The 17,778-nt window shown below is 46.9% G+C and overlaps 1 protein-coding gene and 1 pseudogene across 1 annotated transcript; both read left to right on the top strand.

Moving 5' to 3' along the window:
* Positions 1 to 772: 772 nt before the first annotated feature.
* Positions 773 to 2,587, top strand: LOC146358122 (olfactory receptor 4S2-like). Its single transcript, XM_084858554.1, has 3 exons — positions 773 to 1,790; positions 2,419 to 2,457; positions 2,568 to 2,587. The coding sequence occupies exons 1-3, from the start codon at positions 881 to 883 to the stop codon at positions 2,585 to 2,587; spliced, it is 969 nt and encodes a 322-aa protein (XP_084714680.1). The 5' UTR covers positions 773 to 880.
* A 13,434-nt stretch (positions 2,588 to 16,021) lies between these two features.
* On the top strand, positions 16,022 to 16,969 carry LOC146358121 (olfactory receptor 4S2-like; annotated as a pseudogene).
* The last annotated feature ends 809 nt before the right edge of the window (positions 16,970 to 17,778 follow it).

Below are 17,778 nucleotides of genomic sequence, written 5' to 3'. Positions count from 1 at the left end.
ACAATCTCTTGTTGAGGCACAACCTATGTGTATGTGTAAATGTTTATGGGTCCTTCTGCATGCAAAAAATGTGCTCTGCCACTGAGCTACTGTTCCTCCAAACCTTCCAGTGTCTTTAGGGTTGTATTTAGTGTTATCAGTCTGCTAGTGCAAAGCTTCTACTGCTTGTGAAAACCCTGTAAAATCCAACACTTTTATTCCTTTTGTGCAAGCTATAGCTCAATGGGCAAAGGTCTACCCAGCAGCTGGACATGCAACGATGTTGGAGGTGGAGCTTACATCCACATCCCCCTCCCCACTTTTACCCTACATGCAAGCAGGCAAACGCCTGCATAGGGCTTATATCACAAACTCCCTGCACTCTGCATCCTAGTTAATCTTTTGACCTCTACATTGTTAACCTTTTTGCTGAAACTGACAAGCACACACACAAAAGATTTAACCCTACAATATCCTACAACCAAACTAAACACAAAAGGGAGGACAGTTCTGTTCCTTCGCATCCTTCCTTGTGCAAGAGTTGATAGAAAAAATGCTTTTCAGTTTACTCTCATTACAACCTCTTTGCTTCTCCCAATGAATTATTCTATTGTGAATCCTTCCTAGATTTACTTCCCTGAATTGCTGAGTAAATAAATATTGGTTTATGCCAATCATTCTGGTTAAATGAATTTCAGTCTTGTGCATTCCCAAAGTGAAGTATTTTATGTTTTTGAATGGGAGTCCTGGAGAATCATGAAGTGTTAATTTCCAGTTCTTGGATGTGTTGATTTTTCACTGTTGTGTATGACAAGAGTACTTTTACTTGACACTATTCTTCATTTTCTACGATGACAGGTGATTTAATTCAGCATTGTAACTTATCATCTACCCAGAATCCATGGAGAACACAAACAATGTGTCTGAATTCATCCTCTTGGGGCTTACCCAGGATCAGGACTTACAGAAAGCCTGTTTTGGGCTGTTTTTAGTCTTCTACACAGCAATTGTGCTGGGGAATCTATTTATCATTGCCAGAATCAAGAGCAGTCCCCGTCTGACCTCTCCGATGTATTTCTTTCTCAGTTATCTCTCCTTCGTAGACATCTGCTACTCCTCTGTTACTGCTCCCAAATTGATAGCAGACTTCCTTGTAAAGAAGAAAACCATCTCCTTTATTGGCTGCATAGCACAACTCTTCTTCATCCATTTGTTGGGTTGCACAGAGATCTTTCTTCTCACAGCAATGGCGTACGATCGGTACATAGCAATCTGCAAACCCCTCCATTACACAATGATTATGAGCAAGAGCATATGCAGTTGGATGGTGATGGCTTCATGGCTGGGAGGATTTGTGCATTCAGTATTACAGACTATCCTCACTGTACACCTCCCCTTCTGTGGGCCCAATGAAATAGACCACTATTTCTGTGATGTCCACCCTTTACTGAAATTGGCCTGCACTGATACCTACATAGTTGGACTCATCGTCATTGCCAACAGTGGCATGATTTCGCTGACCAGCTTTGTTGTGTTGACTGCATCATACATTGGCATTCTAGTTATGCTGAGAACTCATTCTTCCGAAGGACGCCTCAAAGCCCTCTCCACCTGTGCCTCTCACATCACTGTAGTGATCTTGTATTTTGGCCCATGCATCTTCATCTACTTGAGGCCTTCCACCACATTTTCACAGGACAAGAGTGTGGCCTTATTCTATACTATTATCACCCCAATGCTCAATCCTTTAATTTACACCCTGAGAAATGAAGAGGTGAAAAATGCAATGAGGAAGTTATGGAGCAAAAAAGGTATTCGTGAGTGGGAAATAAAAAAGAGATGTAGAATTATGACTCTCATATAACACAGGGTGGAAATGTTCTGCCTGTTTTACAAAAAGGATTAATGGTTACAACTGAAACTTTTCTGATTTTTAACTATTTTTATTTCTGTTTGTTCACTGAATAAGAGATGCAAAGAAGTTTTATTGCAACTTATTTCATATGAAGGCAAAGTTGAACCATTGCGTTGACCCATTTATGTTAAAACAGGGATGGGAAACTTGTGGCCTACAAGATGTTTTGGCCTACAACTCCCATCATCCCTCACTATTGGCTATGTTGGCTAAGGTTGATTGGAGTTGTAGGCCAAGAGATCTGGAGGGTCACAAGTTGTCTACCCTTGTGTTAAAACAACATCATTCTCACATAGTCTTTGTCCAATGAATTTTATTCCAAGCCAGGTGGTATCTGAACCTTGGGGAAGGTTACTACATGTAACTCAAATCCTCATCTTTCTCTCTTACCTGCTCGGTGACTTAGATCAGCAGGAGAAGCCCTTTTGAAGACACCCTTGCTTACAGAGTCCTGCTTGCTGGGCATGCAGGAAAGGGCTTTCTGCTGTGTTGCTCCCAAACTTTGGTACGCACGCCCTCTGGAGTCGTGACTGGGCACCGCTCTATCTGCATTCAGGAAGGGGGTCGACACATCTTTTTAACTTGGCTTTTAAAATTGTTCTGTTTTTTAATGTTGTTTTTACTGTGTTTTTATCTGATTATGGGTTTTGGACCTTTTGATTGCTCTACAAAGATGGTACAAAAATGCTATAAAATAAATAAATAAATACGTAATTTACCACCAACCGGCTAAACTAGTTATAGAGCACATGTATTTTATTAAAATGTAGCCACATCAGGGTTAGTAGGAGCAGCATTTATTCTGCTGAAGTTGCTGCCAAAACCTACACACACACCTAAAAGGATGAGGACTGCATCCACTGGGAAAGAACTGGCTTTTTCATTTTCCACCCCCTGCCCAGTCCTGCACTGTTATTGTATAACTTCACTGAACTATTAACAGAAACACAAGGTTATTGAACTGCCAGTTCTTTTACCTTTGTATATTTCTTTTGATGTCTTTTTATAAACAATTAACATTCTGAGAAACAGTTAATACGGTATTTTATTTATTTTATTTATTTATTAAATTTATTAATCGCCCATCTGACTGGTCACCCAGCCACTCTGGGCGATGTACAACCCACCATAAACAATTTAAAACAATAAAATTTTACCATAATTTTTTTTTTAAAAAATACCCTAACCCACCCCAAATGCCTGCCCGAACAACCACGTTTTTAATGCACGACAGAAGCTCATTAAAGAGGGGGCATGACGGAGTTCCCTAGGGAGGGAGTTCCACAGAGTGGGGGCCACCACAGAGAAGGCCCTCTCCCTCGTCTCCACCAGTCTAGCTGTCCTGGCTGATGGGACAGAGAGAAGGCCATCCGAGGCTGATCTTGTTAAGCGGCCTGTCTGGTGTTGCTGGAGGCGCTCCTTAAGATAGGCTGGGCTGGAACCATATAGGGTTTTAAAGGTCAAAACCAACACCTTGAATTTGGCCCGGAAAACAACTGGTAACCAGTGCAACTCCTTCAGCACTGGAGTGATGTGATCTCGCCGGCGGCTGCCTTTAATCAGGCGAGCCGCCGCGTTCTGTACCAGCTGCAGTTTCCGAACCGTCTTCAAGGGTAACCCCACGTAGAGCGCATTACAGTAGTCTAAACGAGAGGAGACCAGGGCATGTACTACCAATGGGAGCAGATGGTCAGGAAGGTAGGGGCGCAGCCGCCGTATCAGATGGAGTTGATACAGCGCTGTCCGGCTCACAGCTGACACCTGAGCCTCCATGGACAGCTGGGAGTCCAAAATGACCCCCAGGCTGCGGACCTGGTCTTTCAAGGGTAGCTGTACCCCATTCAACACCAGGTCAACATCCCCCAGCCTCCTCTTGTCTCCCACCAAAAGTACCTCGGTCTTGTCAGGGTTCAGCTTCAGCTTATTCCTCCCCATCCAGCCACTCACCGTCTCCAGACATTTGGACAGGGATTCTACGGCCAACCTTGGTGAAGATTTGAATGAGAGGTAGAGCTGAGTGTCATCCGCATATTGATGACACTGCACCCCAAACCTCCTGATGATAGCCCCCAGTGGCTTCACATAGATGTTAAATAGCATCGGGGAGAGGATGGAACCCTGTGGCACCCCACAAGTAAGTGGCCACGGTCCGAAACCTCCTCTCCCAGTGCTACCCTCTGGTACCTGCCAGAGAGGAAGGACCGGAACCACCGCAATACAGTGTCCCAATGCCCAACCCCTCCAGGCGGTCCAGGAGGATGCCGTGGTCAACGGTATCAAAAGCCGCTGAGAGGTCGAGGAGAACAAGGAAGGAGCATTCACCCCTATCCAGAGCCCTCCTCATATCATCCACCAAGGCGACCAAGGCCGTTTCTGTCCCATGCCCAGGCCTGAAGCCCAACTGAAATGGGTCTAGATAATCAGTTTCTTCCAAGTGTGCCTTCAACTGCACCGCCACCACCCGCTCAATCACCTTGCCCAAAAATGGCAGATTTGAGACTGGGCGAAAGTTGTTCAGAACTTGAGGATCCAAGGAGGGCTTCTTTAAGAGCGGTCTTATCACTGCCTCCTTGAGGGCTGATGGCATCACTCCCTCCTCAAGGGAGGCGTTCACCATTGCCTTGATCCCCTCACCCAGTCTCTCTCTGCAGCTCATAATGAGCCAAGATGGGCAAGGATCAAGTAAGCAGGTGGTTGGCCTTACAGATGAAAGCACCTTGTCCACTTCATCAGGAGGAAGAAGCTGGAACCGATCCCACAAAACCGGTTTGCCACAGGCCGCCTCTTGCTCACTAACTGTATCCACAGTGTGCAGAGTAACACACCTAATCTGATCAATTTTATCTGCAAAGTGCCTTGCCAAAGCCTCACAGGAGGCCTTAGAATGCTCCAGTGGTTCTGGAGCCACAGGACCGACCAGGCTCCGGACCACTTGGAACAGCCTCCTGGGGCAGCACTCTGCAGACGCGATGGAGGCAGCATAATATTCCTTTTTTGCTGCCTTCACCGCCACGTGATAGGCTGAAGATATAGCTCTAGCCCGTGTCTGATCGTCTTTGGAGCGAGACTTCCGCCACCGGCGCTCTAGCCGTCTCACCTCCTGTTTCAGAGCTCGTAACCGCGGATTGAACCATGGTGCAGTCCGAGCCCTGTTCAGGGGGAGAGGGCGTTTCGGAGCCACCCGATCTAATGCCCCAGTGATTGCGGCATTCCAGCCACCCACCAGGGTCTCGACCGAGTGGCCGTTGGCATGCCCCAGAGAATCCCCAAGCGCGTTCAGGAATCCATTTGGATCCATAAGACGCCTGGGGCGGACCCATTTTAATGGGTCCTCCACCCCTGCGGAGGGGTTGTGGAACCGAGAAGTCCAACATCACCAGATAGTGATCTGACCATGACAAGGGGGTGGTGGATATACCCCCGACTTCCAGATCACTCCCCGCTTCTCCAGAAACAAACACAAGGTCTAGTGCATGACCGGCTACATGGGTGGGCCCAGTTAGAATATGGTGCAGCTCCCAGGAGGCCATGGTCTCCATGAAGTCCCGAGGTGCTCCTGTGAGGATGGCCTCCGAATGTACGTTGAAGTCCCCCAACACCAGTAAGTTAGGGGACTGTACACGCACATCAGAGACCACCTCAAGCACCTCGGCCAGGGAGTCAGTCGTGCAGCGGGGTGGACGGTACACGAGCAGAATCCCCAGACTGCCCTTCGGGCCCAACCTCCAGTACATGCACTCAACAACCTTGGTCTCCCGGAGAGGGGGTCTGGTGAAGACCAAGGACTCTCGGTAGATAACAGCCACTCCCCCTCCCCGATCCCCAGCCCTCGGCTGCTGTGCATACGAAAATCCAGCTGGGCACATGGCTGCAAGGGTTGGAGCAGCAGCCTCGGCCAGCCAGGTCTCCGTAATACATGCCAGGTCTGCACCCTCATCCAGGATCATGTCATGGATGAGGGAGGTTTTCTGGGTAACAGACCTGGCATTGCAGAGCAGCAAACGAAGGCCAGAAGATGGGGTCACGCCTTCCCCAGCCATCCTTTGGCTCTGGACAGGCCCGGAGCAGGGGACAGATACTACACATCTCTCCCTTGTTCCCCTTAGCTGGCATGGCCTGCCCCTAGCGCTCCGCCAGTGCCTGCCGCCCAGCCTCGGTATGTTCTGGCCCCCAACACTCCCCCCACTGCCTCCATCAGGTGGACACATGCCCCCTCGCTCCCGCCTATCAGGCAGGCTACCCACCCCTAAAAACACAACAAAATCCCCCCCAACAAAATAAAACAAACAAAACAATTAAAATCCCCTTAAAAATGCCAGGCAGGAGTCCACAGGGAAGGCCTGGTAGCGGCGACGGCGGCAGCAGGCCCAGCGGCTGCAAGCACGCCTCTTCCCCGGTGGTGGTGGTGGCTTCTCCTGCAGGCCCTGGCTCTCCCAGGCCACCTCAGCCAGCCAGCTTATGTAGCCCCTCCAGGGAGGGGCAGTTGGAGCAGCACAGCTGGCTCGGTACCTGGGGGCCTGGTCCTGCAGGGACTGGCGGTCTGCCAGGCAGAAGTCCACAAGGAAGGCTTGGTGGTGGTGGCAGCGGCGGCGGCAGCAGGCCCAGTGGCGGCGGCAGCAGGCCCAGCGGCGGCAAGCACGCCTCTTCCCCGGTGGTGGTGGTGGTGTAATTTTGGTGGTATAATTTTGTTCAGATTTTATCATTCCTTCTCGTCATTCGTCTCGTCTTGCAATTTATGTTCTGTCTGAATGGCACACCTTAGCATGATCTAAGGCAGAGGAGGGCAGGCTTTAGGCTTATTTTTTATAGAACCCCAAGGTGACCAACTGGAGCCAGGTGCGAAATGGCAGCCGAGGGGGCAGAATCAATTGCCTACTGAATCCCATGAGCCACATGCTGGGATGACCTGCATACACAAATATAAATCTACATCTGAGTTACTACAGAACAGGGATTCTAATAGTCTAACCTGGACCCCAACATTGCTATTGCCAAACAGTTGGGAGCTGGAGACCCTTGCTGACCTACTGCAATTCACCCAGAGATCTTCCTGTAGATCTCAGTCTACCTTCTGCCCATCCCTAACTGGCAATAAGCAGCAATACCTTCCTAGTTTGGTTTACTCAGACTAAGCTTGGGATGTTCAGGGGTGCTTCCAGATGTGCAGCTTCTAGCACAACTAATGAGAAGGAATGGTGTTGCGAGTCCATCTTTTCTTTCTTCGTGGATTTTATGCGGTAAGAGAAAAGGCAGAAGAACATCATCTGACCCCTCCCCCCGGAAATTCTGTGAATGAGGCAGGACGATGGTGCTTGTATTGGCCCAAGCCTGTAATCAAGGCACCTGTAGTGTTAGAGGGGCCTAGAGATCCATAATGCTCTGTTTAGGTTCACTATAGACCTCTGAGCATGTGAAATGAGACAAAATCCGATAACAGCCTTAGCACATTCCATACTAATGAGTAGAGTGTCTTGTGCCTGGGAAGCGAAGTATGTTTATGCTGAGCTGCAGGTGGCTATGCTGGGAATGGACGCTAGGGGGCGCTTGCTGCTGTTATGCTGCCTCATTGCTAACATGTATGGTATAAGACCCATTGTACCCCATGGGTCTGTGTTCAGAGAAGCTGTCTGATCCAACCATTGGGTATGCCTGTGTGCTGTAAGTTTCTCAATAAAGTACTCCTTTACCGGTAAACTTGGATCTGATATATTACTATCTTGGCACCTCTAACCTAAGAGTTCAAAGCCCACGGCCGGGGCAATACAGTGCTATACAAGCCTCTTCTGGAAGCACCCCAGACCTCTATCTACCTTCAGTGACTTCAGGAAATAATATTGGGGAATCTACACTGCAGCCCCTTTTGTAAGACACCACGGTGCTGGTATCTTTTCCAAACTCAGTTGCTGCTCGTTGGACACGTGTTAAGGAATGCAGTGCAGTATCTTCTCTGTTTATACTATGATCAAGTGCCATACACCAATGCATAGTGTAATTGTGGGAGAAGTGGGAGGAGTTTGAAAGGTCACATGATCAGAGTTGTGTGTGATACAAATTTATGCCACATGTCATTTTGTAGTGCATACATTATGTTAGAAGTGGAAGGGATAGTTTTAAGATCAGCCCTGCTGCCTCAGGTTTATTTTTTTTTTTAATACATTGACTAGGTTTGCACAACATGCTAACCCACACTCAGTGATTTCTTGAACTGTGGGTTAGCGTGTTGTCCGAATCCAGGCCATTTTCTGCAGGGTGGCTTTTTAACCATGCAGTATGGCTTATTTTTCTTAAACAAGCCACCTTTAAGAACAATGGTTTGTCATTGGGTTGTTCACGGTGGTTAACAAGCCACACTGCATAGTTAACAAGCCACCCAGCAGAAAATGTCCTGGGTTCAGACAACATGCCAACCCACGGTTCAACAAACAACCCACAGTTCAACAACAACCGACACAATCACTGAGTGTGGGTTAGCGTGTTGTTTGAACAGCCCTGTTTAATGCATGTGCTGCAGTGAAGGTCTGCATTGGTTTAACCAGAGAATTTTTTTTAAAAAACAGCAACTGCATAAAATCCATCTTTATACTCCCCTCTCCCTGTCCACTAACAGCATTCTCCAACCCCCTCTGCAAACCCACACAGAAGCCAATGTGACCCTCTTGCATGCATCCCCTAAGGTTAGCTCCTCAAACACAATTTCCTATTATCCTGTTTGGAGTTTTTCTTAGGGCTTCCCCATACAGGGCTTTTATCCTGCAATTGAGATTAGTTACTCACAGAAATTTGTGGGTCCTTTACATGACGTCATCTACCTCCAGGGCATCTCCTGTGCTAAATGACCTTTATCCCATTTTTAAAAAGACTGGAGATAATGAGCTATCAAAGGCGATGGAACCCAGGCCTACAACAACAAGAACAGAAGAGTGGTAGTAGTGGGAGACTCCTTGCTGCATGGGATCGAGACCCAAGTATGTTGCGAAGACCCGTGGACTCGCCAGGTATGTTGTCTCCCAGGAGGATGGATTAGAGACGTGACTGAAAGTTTGCCTGCACTCATAAAGCCCACTGACAGGTATCCCTTTCTTCTCATCCATGTGGGAACAAATGATACCGCCAAGTGGAGCTATGAAGAAATCATGTCAGACTTTGAAGCTTTGGGAAGGAAACTCAAGAATTTTGGGGCCCAGATAGTTTTCTCATCCATCCTTCCAGTAGTTAGAAGAGGGATAGAAAGGGAACAAAAAATACTCCGGGTGAATGACTGGCTACGAAGGTGGTGCTGGCGCAAGAGATTAGGATTCTGGAACCATGGGCTATATTTCTTGGAAGATCGGCTGTTGGCAAGGGATGGGTTGCACCTCACAAAGGATGGGAAGAATGTATTTGGCCATAGCATGAAGAACTTCGTCAGCAGGGCTTTAAATTGAATCCTATGGGGAAGGGAGATGTAATGTTGGGGTTAACAATGGATGTAGGCGCATGCACTGCAACGGGGAGAACAGCTTGAATACTGCCCAATAATAGTCTTCAGACACATGTAGGAAGAAAGCCAGACTATGAAGCACATGGTCTTCGATGTCTATATACTAATGCCCAGAGTATGGGAAACAGACAGAACGAACTTGAGCTCTTAATACAGGAGGGAAATTATGACTTGATAGGTATAACTGAGACTTGGTGGGATGGCTTTCATGACTGGAATACAGCAATTGAAGGATATAACTTGTTCAAAAAGAACAGGAGGAACAGAAAGGGAGGTGGGATTGCACTGTATGTGAAAAATACGTATCTCAGCGCAGAAATAAAGGAGGATGAGCTTGGTAGCCTCATCGAGAGCATCTGGATCAAAACAAATGGAGCAAAGAATAAAAGGAACCTGATGGTCGGAGTCTACTACTGGCCACCCAATCAAGGAGAAGACGAGGATGAAACTTTTGAAAAGCAAATAGCCAATGTTTTACGGAAGCATGATGTAGTAGTAATGGGGGACTTCAATTTCCCTGATATTTGTTGGGAGACAAATTCTGCAAAACATGGAAATTCCTGACTTGTGTGGCGGATAACTTCCTCCTACAGAAAGTAGAGGAAGGAACTAGAGGATCAGCTATCCTTGACTTGATCCTAACCAACAGAGATGACTTAGTGGATAAAGTAGCAGTTACAGGAACTCTGGGGGAAAGCGACCATGTTGTACTTGAGTTCTTGGTTCTAAGGGAAGCAAAAGCTGAGTGTAGTCAAATGCGTACCCTGGATTTTAGGAAAGCTGATTTTAATAAACTCAGAACAATGTTCAGTAAGGTCCCATGGCAAGCGACTCTAAGGAGAAAAGGAGCCCAAGATGGGTGGGAGCTTTTAAAAAAGGAAATTCTCAAGGCACAATTACAAACAATTCCAACAAGAAGAAAAGGTGGAAGACAACAGAAGAAGCCAATGTGGCTTCACAAAAAGCTTAGAGATGACCTGAAAACAAAGAAGGACACATATAGGAAGTGGAAAGAAGGCCAAGCAACAAAGGAAGAGTACAGGCAGGTAGCACAGAATTGCAGGGATGGTGTCAGGAAGGCTAAAGCTGAGACTGTTAGAGCAATTCAACAATGGAACCAATTCCCTAGGGAGGTGGTGGGCTCTCCCACACTGGAGGCATTCAAGATGAGGCTGGACAGCCATCTGTTGGGGATGCTCTGACTTGGATTCCTGCACTGAGCATGGGGTTGGACTCGATGGCCTTGTAGGCCCCTTCCAACCCTACTATTCTATGATTCTATGCAGATAAGAGGGAAAAGGGGTGGGGGGGAAGGGAAGTGCATGTAAAGGTAGCCCGTTGTGATCCTGCATTTAAAACAGAAGCAGAACGCCCTGGTAAAGTTGAGGGATTTTAGCCTGGTGTAGAAATGCTCTTATCCAGAAGTAAACACAATTGAAATCAATGTAACTTACTTCTGAGTAGACATGTATACTAGCTTCTAGTTTTTTGAGACAAGGAAATGAAAAGAAAAAGGGGATAACTGGGAAGGTTTGAAAGGACATTCCAGACTTTATTTTTTTCCAAGGAGGTAGGGGGAAGCCGCATTGATTTCACTCTCCAGTTCACTGGGCGAGAGAGAGAGAGAGAAAGAGAGAGAAGAGAAGAGAGAGGAGGAGGGTGAATCTCTTCAGGGGGAGGGAGGAAAGCTGTTGAAAGTCTGATCACTGCCCTTCTCTTCCTCTGAGCTGCTGCTGTTTTGCTTGTGGAACCACCAAGTACATAGCCATTTAACAATATTTTTCAACGTGCACTTTCAAAGCTCTGTAGCTATGCCGGAACAATTTAATATGAGATCTATGTTATTCGCAGATGCAGAGCTCTGTAGATGCGCATTGGCAAATACTGTGAAAAAAACAAATTAATGGCTGCTGCTGCTGCACAATCGATGATGGTCAGCAAAACAGGGACACCCTCCTACTTCTTCCCCAAGAGCCACCCCTGTCGAAGGCAGGAAAAAATGTTGCTGAGCCAGTACTGTAGGCTGGAGGAGGAGGAGAGGGAACAGCAGTAGTTCTCCTGTATGTATGTGTTGAGTTCAGGAGATCTATGGGTCTGCCAGGCTATTTTCTGTCCCAGATAATAAAAAAATTATGATGACTATAATTATTATGATCATGGAGATAAGCATAACAACGTGAAGAGGAACTAGCACCACTTCTGCCAAGGGAAATCTTGCCTCAGAAACTACTGGAATTCTTTGAGAATGTCAATAAAATGAAGGTGGCATGGATTTCCAGAAAAAGGAAAGAAAAGGTTTTGACAATGTCACTGAGGAACCTTAGGATACACCCACATGATTCTAATTTAGGATGCAATTCTGTGGCTGCTAGACAGCGTCTAGATGGCCATAGAATTTTTCATTTTCTGGGAACCGAGCACAGAGCCAGCCGCAGAGGTCAATTCTCAGAAAACCCACTCCCCCCCCACCTCATAGGTGGCGTGGTTCGTCCCTGGCTCTGCACTCATAAGAGCAGCACAGAGTGGGGGAAAAGGGGGTATTCCTGGGGGCAGGGTGGAGAGGGGATAGCAGAAGCACCGTTATGATGCTGCCTTCTGCCTCTCCGAGGTGCCCTGGCTAGACAGCTAAACTTGCCTATCTAGCTGCAAATGCAAGGTGGCCAGAGTGTGGAGGAGAAGATCCCCTCCACACCCCACCTAACCTGCACTGGATAGATGGTTGCCTCCGAGTTTGGAGGCAGCTGACTATCCCCATAGGATTTCCCTCTTAGAGGAGCTGAATGGCTATTTCATTGGGGTACTGCTTTTAAGTCCTTGTGAGCCTTCATCAGTCCATGTGGCTGATAGCAACTGGGGTTGAGGGGACCAGTGATGGCTGTACAGTTGGTCTGACTGCCTTCCCATGATGGGTGTGGGGGAGTCTGAGGAGAAAAGCTCCCTGCTTAGTACTGAGACATATGTACAGCTAGCCTAAACCCATGTTCAGTAACTTTTTTCTGGTTTACTCAAATAGAAGTTATGGGGATGGTGAGTTCCACATCTGCTGTGGTAGTTTATTACCTCAATCCAGCTAGAGGCCATCCATGTGCATATCTGTAGCTGGGTGAGGAACCTCATTTACAAATGGGTGCTGCTTTGCAAGCAGTTCCCCAATTATCCATTTCCTTGGGGCCGATCTACATTGCGCCCGCCATCGCAATGAATTCGGTGTCCCGTCGGGTTAAAAACTCTCGCATTAAAACGTGATTATTCACACTCACCCATTTTCCCCATTGCAGTGCTTCATCGAATGCGCAAGCTTGGTTCACACTCAAGCGCTGTGCTGTTTTCCTGCGCGTGCTTGTCTGATCTTGGATGCTAAGCAGGTCGGCCCTGGTCAGTAGTTGGATGGGTGACCGCCTGGGAATCAGGCTTCCTGCATTGAGCAGGGGGTTGTTCTATCCCTTCAAATGAGACTAAGTTTACCGCCTCCTATCCCCCACTCTGGATGTTTTTTTTTAAATTAAGGCGTTATCCTCGCAGGATCGGGGCTTCTCCACGATGTTCTTTTTTCTAATTCAGGCATGATCTTCAAATATTTGAAGTTGTGAAGCTTCACAACTTCGAAGCTTTGAAGATCATGCCTCAATTAAAAAAAAAAACATTGCGGAGGATGTGGACAGGCGGGGGAGGAGACTACGACCGGATACAGTAGCGAAGGTGGAAAATCAGAGCACATTAAGGGGAAATACTGAGATATTAGGGTACTGAAAGCGGGAGCATGGAAGTGGGAAATTCCGTTTCCAATTTGAGGCGGCTACTGCGTAGTGTGAAAGGCAGGCGGTGAAACCTCATTGGAAGTGAAAAAAGGTGGTAAGTGTAGATCCAGCCTTGGACTGCACAACACAGCTCTCTTCAAAGAGTAATAATGTACCAATCAGCTGTTTGAGAGGCTAGATAGTATGTGTCTGTGGGTGTGGGTGGTGGATTTAGTCCCCCCTCTCCCCTGTCTCCGAAGGAGCTGATTGGCATGGTGACAGCTTTTTGAAGAGTGCTCTACATGTGCAGTCATGGCCATTGTGCATACAGTTGGATGGGGATTTTTAACCTCTTGACTGTATGAGACAGAGAATATCCACTATGGGTTGGACCCAGATTTAGCCATACTTGCTGTAGACCCATTGAAAACAATGGAACTTAATTTAGTCATGAATAAGTTAAGTTCCATTGATTTCAGTGGGCCTCCTCTAAGTATGACTAAATCTGGATCCAACCCTATATATTCTAAGAGTGCTCAGGATGCATCCCTTGGGTATAATTAAAGGCTGTCTACAAAGAAGCACTTAGAAATGTGACATTACATCAGATTTGGCAAGAGTTGCACAAAGCTGAGAACTTTGGAGCATGGCCTCCCAGGACAAGAGTTGTTGTTGTCCAGTTGTTCAGTCATGTCCGACTCTTCATGACCCCGTGGACTGTAGCACTCCAGGCCTTCCTGTCCTCCACTCTCTCCCGGATGCATGGATTGAATCCCAGCGCTCAAGTCCATATTCATTGCATCGGTGATGCTACCCAGCCATCTCCTCCTCTGTCTTCCCTTCTCCTTTTGCCTTCAGTCTTTCCCAGCATCAGGGTCTTCAGGACAAGAGTGGTGGAGGTTAATTGTTGCTGAACAGAGTGCTTGGTCCCCAGGTGCTTAGAAGTTGGAACTATCTATACATCATTAACTTTAAATATTTCTACTACGCCTTAAGGGAAGGAGATGAATGGCTGCCAAAATACGGGAACTGGCAGAAGAAAGAGAAGGAAGGCAGATGCAAGAGGCAGGCTTGGCAAGAGGCTGAAGTTTACCCATGGTTAGGCAGCTACCCTGGGTTCAAAAACATCAGTGTTTCAGGCGTCCTGCTGCTGCAGTATAACTGAGCTTCTAATCTTACCACTGCAGGCAGTTTCAATGCCATGAATTTCCCCTTGGCTCAAGGGCAGGATTGCAGCAAGCGAGTTAGCAGGCCTGAAAGCAGCAGACGTATTCCCAGGGTAAGTGGTGATCTGGATGATTTACTAAGGCACCCATAAGTGTAATAGCCAGATACCAGAATGGATTGATAGGGGAGCCATTCCTCACGTTTCTGCCAGGATTCTAGTTTAAAATTATTGATTCTTGGGCTGCAACCCTGTACCTGGGAATGAGTCCAATTGAAGTCAGTGGGGCCTACTTCTGAGTAGACATATTTGTTTGTTTATGGATGATCTCTGCTGTGCTGAATGAGCACATCTGAATCTGATCCATTCAGGCTACATGGTATGCCACATGGGTTGGGGCCATGCTCACCAGCATAGCCACCAGTGAGGTATGACGGGAGCTGCAGTCCAACATTTGGAGGGCCACACTTTACCCATTCCTGTTTTAAATTAAGAATTTAGTCCTTAGGACAGGGTTGGGCAGGTTTACCACAGGCGCTCTAGTCGCGTGAAACCAAAAACCTCTCCAATTGCTCTTGTAATGCACAGGAGCAATGCATTTTTTCTTGTTTGAGCTTCTTATAATCCATACAAAGTTGCATTCCAGTTCATTTATGTAAGATGCCAAAGGCTTATTGACGTAATGCTCAAAGTGAAGTGGGGTGGTGGAGCCAGGGCTCACAGGGTCAGAACACTGGGACTTTTTGATTAGCAGGGACACTGATGTCATCTGCCACCCCACCTCAGACTTCCCCGTTTCCTCTGAGCTTAGCTGCAATCTTTGCAGTAGCTGGGTTGTGGCGCGCGCGTCAATTTCCTCAGCAACAATACATTGTTATGAGCTACCCCTGCTGTAATGCAAAGTATTTTGGAGTAGCTTGGTCTTGAATGGGTAATTACACCCATTAGCTTTACAAAAGACATTATATGTACAAACACTCCCCCCACCCCCTGCAAGACAGCTACCTGCATTTGTGGACTCTCCTTGGCTATGGGGCGTGGCTATCGGGACATTTACCATTTACCAAAATTGACACCACTGACCATACGAATTAAAGATAGGGTAAAATCTAACATAGACCTACTTACGGTAGACCCATTGAAATGAATGGGGCTTAAGTCAGTCACGAGTAACTTAAGTCCCATTCATTTCAATGGGACTACTCAAAGAATGGTTGAGTATTGTACTCTAAGCATTATTGTTGGATCTTACCCACAGATTTAAAACTTTTAGAATGGTCAGAAAACTTTATTGAGTTCACCTTTCATTTTGAAGAAAAGCCCTGCCTAGAAGTAAGCCCTATTGAGTTCAACGGGACTAACTTTCAGGTAAGTGCGTAAGCCTAAGGCTACAATCCTAAACACATGTGTAAGCTCCATTTCAGTGTTGCAGGGGCTGCAGATATGAAGGAAGCTGGGAAATGCATTTTATTGTATCTTTACCAGTCATAACATGCAAGAACTTGAGCATCACCGATTTCTTCTTTGGGAAAGCTCTGGGAGGCACACAAGCTCGTGTACCATCATTAAGAGCAGAAGGCCCAATCAAAGCTACCATTTTATTGATGTTGAGTCTCCTTTTCTTTTGGATCAATTTGACGCTTTTTACAGGGGGAAGAAAGTGTCCAGCTTTCTTGAAACCTTAACCCCAGACTGGTGATCTGAAATAATCTCAAATTATTATTTTGCATAACCGCAGGTGAACTGTAACCTCTAAGCCAGTGGAGACTGCAAATAATGTGACAGAATTCATCCTCTTGGGACTATCCCCCAATGAACAGATTCAACAAGCCTGCTTTCTTCTGTTCCTGCTCATCTACTTCGTGATTGTACTGGGAAACCTTCTTATTATGGTCACCGTGATGTCCAGTCAGTGGCTCCACACACCCATGTACTACTTCCTCTCAATCCTGTCCTTTGTAGACATCTGCTATTCATCGGCCACTGTGCCCAAGCCGCTAGCAGACTTACTTTCTGAGAAGAAGTCCATTTCATTTGAGGGCTGCATCACACAACTCTTTTCCATGCACATCTTTGGCTGAGCTGAGATCCTCATCCTCACGGTGATGGCGTACAACTGCTACGTTGCTATCTGCAAGTCCCTCCACTATACATCCATAATGAATCGACGGGTGTACCATCAATTGGTGGTGGCCACTTGGTTGGGAGGGCTTGTGCACTCCATGGTGCAGATGCTTCTCACCATGAAGCTGCCTTTCTGTGGACCCAATGAGATTGACCACTATTTCTGTGACGTCTACCCCTTGCTGAAGCTGGCCTGCAGTGACACCCGCTCTGTTGGAGCCTTGGTTGTTGCCAACACTGGGATGATTGCCTTAGGATGTTTCCTGGTGCTGGTTGTGTCCTACACTATCATCTTACACACCCTCCGTACACAGTCCTCGGAGGGCAGGCACAAAGCACTCTCCACCTGTGCTTCCCACATCACTGTTGTGCTGCTTCAGTTTGGGCCCTGCCTCTTCATCTACGTCCACCCTTCCACTACCTTACCAGTGGATAAAGTGTTTGCTCTGTTTTATACTATACTCACCCCCATGTTGAACCCCATCATTTACACACTGAGGAATGTGGAGATGAAAAATGCCATGAAGAAGCTGTGGGAAAAGACACAGAGGCTTGGGGAGCTGAAATAAATTGGGTTAAGGCACAAACATGATGGGAAGGCCAAATGAGTCAGATCACCTTGTCCCACTGGAACCTTTGAACACTTGCCATCACTTTTGGCTAGCAACCTCACAAATATCAAACCTTTTTGTAGTGTGACTCTATGAATGGATTACAGTTTGGAAATACACCACTTTTAATCCCCCTCCCCCCAGTTTCAAGTAATATTTTGGGTACCAACAGGACGAGAGAGGCCCAGACCACTTCTAGCTTTTGAGGTTCCTAGCCATAATAAAAATGCGGTTTGATGCACATGAATCATGCTATCTGTACACTGCAGTGTGCACATCATGCAATTCGCATCCACACAAATCTGCTATTATGTGAACATGCCACCCAGCCCACCAAATAGAATTTGGGCTTGCCAAGTGGGAAGGGCTAGCTGGCACAATCATGACCTCCCCCTCGGCATATGTAATGTCATCTGTACAGGGTTCAGAGGTAGCTAGATAGCCTTGTACTGTGCAAAGAGCAGCACAAAGCTGTTTAGATTGATTTCCACTCTCCTGGTGACCTAGATAGGGAGAGACAGAGATGGGGACAAGGGTAGGTACTCTAGGAAGGCTAATTGAAACATCCATCATAGACTGCCTCTGATTGTCAAAGTAGACATGAATTGCATGCATGCAATTAACATGCATGTTCTTTGTTAAGTAAATAGCAATCACGGGGAAGCCTGAGCAATCTTGGAACTATGGGTGGGGTAGGGTGGGGTAATTCCTTCTTTCCCTGACCTGGCCGTAGCAAAAAGTTCCTCTTCAAAAGAGTCATGCCCCTG

This window comes from Heloderma suspectum, chromosome 1 (assembly GCF_057233095.1).
Source record: "Heloderma suspectum isolate Gila_16-S chromosome 1, 16-S_ref, whole genome shotgun sequence".
NCBI classification, from domain to species: domain Eukaryota; kingdom Metazoa; phylum Chordata; class Lepidosauria; order Squamata; family Helodermatidae; genus Heloderma; species Heloderma suspectum.
Note: the sequence above shows the minus strand (reverse complement) of the source record. Positions and strands in the feature narration are given on the sequence as shown.

Excerpts from the sequence above, each read along its gene's own strand:
- LOC146358122 (XM_084858554.1), top strand. The coding sequence starts at position 881 with ATGGAGAACACAAACAATGTGTCTGAATTCATCCTCTTGGGGCTTACC. Across the intron at positions 1,791-2,418 it reads GAAGTTATGGAGCAAAAAAG|TCGTGACTGGGCACCGCTCT; the intron begins GTATTCGTGAGT and ends CGCCCTCTGGAG. Across the intron at positions 2,458-2,567 it reads TATCTGCATTCAGGAAGGGG|ATGGTACAAAAATGCTATAA; the intron begins GTCGACACATCT and ends TGCTCTACAAAG.